This window comes from Orycteropus afer, unplaced genomic scaffold, assembly GCF_000298275.1.
Source record: "Orycteropus afer afer isolate SDZICR_OR568_19922 unplaced genomic scaffold, OryAfe1.0 scaffold00017, whole genome shotgun sequence".
NCBI classification, from domain to species: domain Eukaryota; kingdom Metazoa; phylum Chordata; class Mammalia; order Tubulidentata; family Orycteropodidae; genus Orycteropus; species Orycteropus afer.
In genome coordinates, this window is record NW_006921604.1 from 7,957,608 (window position 1) to 7,963,136 (window position 5,529).

Genomic DNA, 5,529 nt, shown 5'->3' on the forward strand with positions numbered 1-5,529 from the left:
CACTGTATGAAAAAGAATTGGTCGATGTTCAACTATTTCAGGAGTTGGCATGGTCAAGAATCAATGGTACTAAAGGAAGAAGTCAAAGCTGCACTGAAGGAATTGGCAAAAAAACAAGACTTCAGAATTCATAGAATACCCATTGAGATGTTTCAACAAACAGATGCTGCAATAGAGTCACTTACTAGTCTATGCCAACTAATTTGGAAGATAACTACTTGGGCAACTGACTGGAAGTAATCCCTGTTTGTACCCATTCAAAGAAAGGTGATCCAACAGAATGTGGAAATTATTGAACAATATCATTAATATCATATGCTAGTAAAATAATTCAAAAACAGTTGCAGCAGTATATTGACAAGGAACTTCCAGAAATGCAAGCTGGATTCAGAAGAGGATGTGGAATGAGGGATATTGTTGCTGATGTCAAACGAATCTTGACTGAAAGCAAAGAATACCAGAAAGATGTTTACTTGTGTTTTATTGACTATGCAAAAGCATTTGACTGTGTGGGTCGTAACAAATTATGGATAACATTGTAAAGAATGGGAATTCCTGAACACTTAGTTGTGTTCATAAGGAACCTGTACATAGATAAGGAGGCTGTCATTCAAACAGAAGAAGGAGATACTGCATGGTTCAAAACCAAGAAGGATATGCATCAGGGTTGTATCCTATCATCATACTTATTCAATCTGTATGCTGAGCAAATAATCTGAGAAGGTAGACTATATGAAGAAGAATGTGGCATTAGGATGGAGGTAACTCATTAACAACCTGCCTTATGCAGATAACACAACCTTGCTTGCTGAAAGTGAAGCACTTACTGATGAAAATTGAAGACTACAGTCTGCAGTATGGATTACACTTCAACATAAAGAAAACAAAAATCCTCACAACTGTACCAACAAGCAGCATTACAATAAATACAGAAAAGATTGAAGTTGTCAAAGATTTCATATTACTTGCATCCACAATCACCATCCTAGGAAGCAGCAGTCAAGAAATCAGACTTTGTATTGTACTGGACAAATCCACTGCAAAAGACCTCTTTAAAATGTTGAAAAGCAAAGATGTCACTTTGAAGACTAAGGTGCACCTAACCTAAGCCATGATATTTTTAGTCACATATGCATGTGAAAGCTGGACAGTGAATAAAGAAGACCAAGGAAGAGTTGATGGCTTTGAATTTTGGTGTTGATGAATGAAGAATACTGAAAGTACCATGGGCTGCCAGAAGAATGAACAAAGCTGTCCTGGAAGAAGTGCAGCAGGAATGTTTCTTAGCAGTGAGAATGGCCAGACTTTGTCTCATCTACTTTGGTCACATTGTCAGAAGGGGTCATTGCCTGGAGAAGGATATCATGCTTGGTATAGTGGAGGGTCAGCAAAAAAAGGCTAGACCCTCAACAAGATAGATTGACACAGTGGCTGCAACAGTGGTCTCAAGTATAGCAAGGATTGTGAGGATGTTGCAGGACTGGGCAATGTTTTGTGCTGTTCTACACAGGATCACTATGAGTCAGAGCTTGGCATCTAACAACAGCAACACCATAATAGACTACATTTTGTTTATCCATTAATTGATGGATGGAGAGTTGATTTTTATTATAGCAAAGAGTTTGGCTCGACTCCAAACTCTGTCTGCCCTGACGTAGACAGCTATCTGCCAGGCCCCTGGATTTTCTCCTACATATATGTTGATCAGGGCCAGTCAAGGATATTTTGTTAGAGTTTATGTACAGGTTTTATGGTTCCCTCCTCTTCAGCTTCCTATTGTTCAGGATTTCCTCCCTCACTTCCCAGCCATTCTGAAAGCCCTGAACTCCATCGTATGACTCCTCAAGTTAGTAACACTGAGACTTTCTGGCTGTGTTCCAGATACCTCAGACCACACGGAATGGGAAATGCCCTTAAACAAAACACAAAAACACAAATCTTAGCAGTCAGATTCCTTCTTCAAGGATCGATGCATCTCCAGTTTTTTTTCTATTCTTGGTTGCTCTCCAGTGCCTATAAATAACTATTTTTTTTTATATTCTGTCCAGAGTTTATTATTGTTTCTTGTGGGAGGGTTAGCTGATAAAATCTGCTCCACCATTATTGGATACGGAACTCATAATGCCTTAAATTTTACTTGGCAGTATAGATTAGAGGTCCTTGTTGTTGGTAGGTGTCATCAAGTCAGCTCCAACTTATATCAACCCTATGCACAACAGAATGAAACACTGACCAATCCTGCATCATCCTCACAATCCTTACTTTGCTTGAGTCCATCATTACAGCCATTGTGTCAGTCCATTTATTTTGTGTCTTCCTCTTTTTTGCTGACCCTCTACTTTAGCAAGCAAGATACCCTTCTCCAGGGAATGGTCCCTTCTGGCAACATGACCAAAGTAGGTGACACAAAGTTTGGCCATTCTCACTTCCTAGGAGCACTCTGGCTCTTCTTCCAGGACAGATTTGTTTGTTTTCTGGCAGTCCCCATGGTATTTTCAGTACTCTTAGCCAACACCACAATTTAAAGGCATCAGCTCTTCTTTGGTCTTCCTTTCTCATTGTCTAACTTTCACATGCGTATGAGGTAATTTAAAATATCATGGCTTGAGTTAGGCAAACCTTAGATTTCAAAGTGACATCCTCATTCCTTAACACTTTAAAGAGATGCGGTAGAAGCTTACATCGATTTAGCTCCTCCAGTCCTCAGAAACAGTCCTCTCTGCCGACTCCAGATAACTAATTGTATTCAGTAAAGAGAGAATATTGCTATTGACTTGAAGTTGCTTTATCATTGTTAGTGAAGAAGTTAAAATCTTGGAACAGTGGAAATTTTGGAGTTTGAGAGATTTATTGAGATGGGATTCAAGTATCCATTCTTTACTTTTATTATAAAAGTTGGATTTCAAGACTGCTTATATTTTATCACGCTTGGTAATGTGGGGCCAAGCTTGGCAGATAGGCTATAAAATTCAGGCTTATCCCTCTGCCTTTACAAACTAGTCTGTTATTCTATGTCTCTAGAAAAGCAGAAGAAAGGAATTCCTGGAACCAAGGGTACCACCATTCTCTCTCCTACCTTTTGGGCTCATTAACAACAACAACAACAACAATAATAAAAACATCTGTTTCATGAAGCCTTGTCTCATCTTCTGCCTGCCAAGTCATACTTAGTTCTTGAAGTCTCTGTGCGGCCTTTTATTAGTGCCATGAAGGGGCACAAATATATATCATTTAACTTTGTATTCTCATAATCACTTGTGCTTAGTGGGTGCTCAGTACATGTTTGTAAATGGATGTTGAACAACTGAGCATATACTCTGGTGAGAGGAAGTTCTTGGGTCCCTACATTCTGTATGACTATTTTGAATCTTCCTTGCTTCATTTATTCATGAACCCCCACTTGAAAGAACAATAGATAATATTTAAATTTAGTGTTTTAAATTCTGAAAGCTAAGTCTAAGTCCTGAATAAAAGTCATCAGGAATTAAATATATTTTTTCTGTTGATTTTTTAAAACTCTGCCTTAATCATTCTGGACAAAAGAACCAAGAAACAAACCCTGTTTTTCCTCCCAACTCATTCACCCATTAAAAGATTACATATGCCATAAGTAGTTATGTATTTCATATCACCTAGAAATACTTAATTAGTTAGAATAGAATATGAAGCATCTCAGACTATTGATGTCATTACAGATATAATTGGAATGATGTCAGAGTAAAGCATTTTGAAATAAAAATAAGAAGCTTTCCTGATGCACTGTTTTGGTTGTTTTCCTTCATAAAAATGCAGACTATGTGACTTCTCTGGGGAGACTTGTGGCTTCTCGGTATGCTGATGGTCTGTTTCCACAGTTCTGCAGAGCAGAGGACGGCAAAGTATACAATGTAAGTCTGAGTTCCTTGTGGACAGGTGTTTGTGACATGATGCTTATGTCTGAGAGCGGATCATGTGGAGAGGCTTGTGCTGCTTAGCAAGTGATCCAACTGAGCTGAAGCCTCATCAGAGCTGGTAGGTGTTTTTTTTTTTTTTTTTTTTTTGGCAGTATATGCCTTTCTTGTCAGAAGAGTGATGAAAATCACTACCAAGGAGCTGGGGATTAAAGCACTTCACCCTTAGAAATTAGTGCATAAAGCTTCTGACCGGAGTTGAAAATATTTGCACATCAATATTCTGCTTTGCTTTGAAAGTAAAGGAAAAAAGAAATATGATGGAAGTTAGCTGAAAGCCAAAGGCAAGTTGCAGTTACTTGACAGAATCACTAGGAATTGAGGGCAGCTTTTGCAAGTAGAAGAAAAGAGAAGACAAGTGGCACTTCTTATGAGTCCTTCATTTCCAGCAATTCATCAAATGATTCTTATGGCCCTGCCATGTGTCAGGTGCTGTGCTGGCACTGGTGAAACAGATGAAGGACACTGGCCCACCCACTGGGAGCTCACAGACTACTAGAGGCACACGTGCTGTTACGGATTGAATTGTGGCATTCAAAAATATGTGTCATAAATCCTAATCTCTCTGCCTGTGGTTATAATTCCATTTGTGAATGGGGTTTCTTTGTTACGTTAATGAAGCAGGATTAGTATAGGGTGAGTATTGAGTCAGTCTCTTTTGAGATATAAAAGGAGCAGATTAAGGAAGCAGATATGCATGATAGATGCCATACCACATGAAGATCACCAAGGAGCTGAGGAATAGAAGCTGAAAAGAGACAATGACCTTCACCCAGAACCAACAGAGAAAGAGAGCTGGCACTCTGAATTTCTAGCCTCTTAAACTGTGAGAAAATGAACTGAAAGCCATTCACTTATGGTATTTCTGTTTATAGCAGTATTAGATAACTAAGACCCACGCTCATAATGTTGCTTTATGGATATTTGTACCATTATTTCCTGGTGGGATGGTGCCTAAGGCATCTGACTGCTAACCAGAAGGTGGCGGTTCAATCCCACCAGCCACTCCTCGGAAGGAAGATTGGGCAATCTACTTCCATAGTGATACTGCTCCAGAAACCTAAGGAGGGGTTGCTATGAGTGGGGAACAACTAGACAGCAGTGAGTTTATGTTACTTTTTAAATTCAGCCTGGTCCTAAGCAATAATGTCTATGGAATCTTGAGTTTTGTATGCTAAGTGTTATTTTTTTTTTGAACCACATTAGAATTAATACATAACTATTAAAAATGTGTGCCTACCATCTAACATCACCCCTACACAACCCCATGATACTGTCTTATACTGGTTTACATGTTGTAGTAGAGACATTCTGTAAATGCTCTGAAAGCAGAAAGGGAGTTAGAAATCTTGCTTGAAGGAGTCATGGAAAGGGGCAAAGAAGGGATGCTAGAGCTTCAGAAGTGAGCTTGGGAAATATGTGAGGATAGGAAAGGAGAGATACTTAAGGCAGAGGGGGACACAGAAACCACAGTATGAAGATGTGGACGTGTATAGTATGTTCAAGAAACACATTTTTCTTAACACTTTAGGCATCTGGACTGTTCTAGGGGTTATCGAAATAAAAAAAAAAAAAAAAA

At 38.9% G+C, this 5,529-nt stretch overlaps 1 protein-coding gene across 1 annotated transcript in view; it reads left to right on the forward strand.

Moving 5' to 3' along the window:
* Positions 1–5,529, forward strand: part of VWA3B (von Willebrand factor A domain containing 3B) — a 431,643-nt gene that overhangs the window by 32,569 nt on the left and 393,545 nt on the right. Inside the window, exon 2 of the mRNA XM_042783482.1 lies at positions 3,793–3,887. Within this exon, the coding sequence (XP_042639416.1) occupies positions 3,793–3,887 (95 nt within the window). The remainder of the gene's footprint in view (positions 1–3,792; positions 3,888–5,529) is intronic.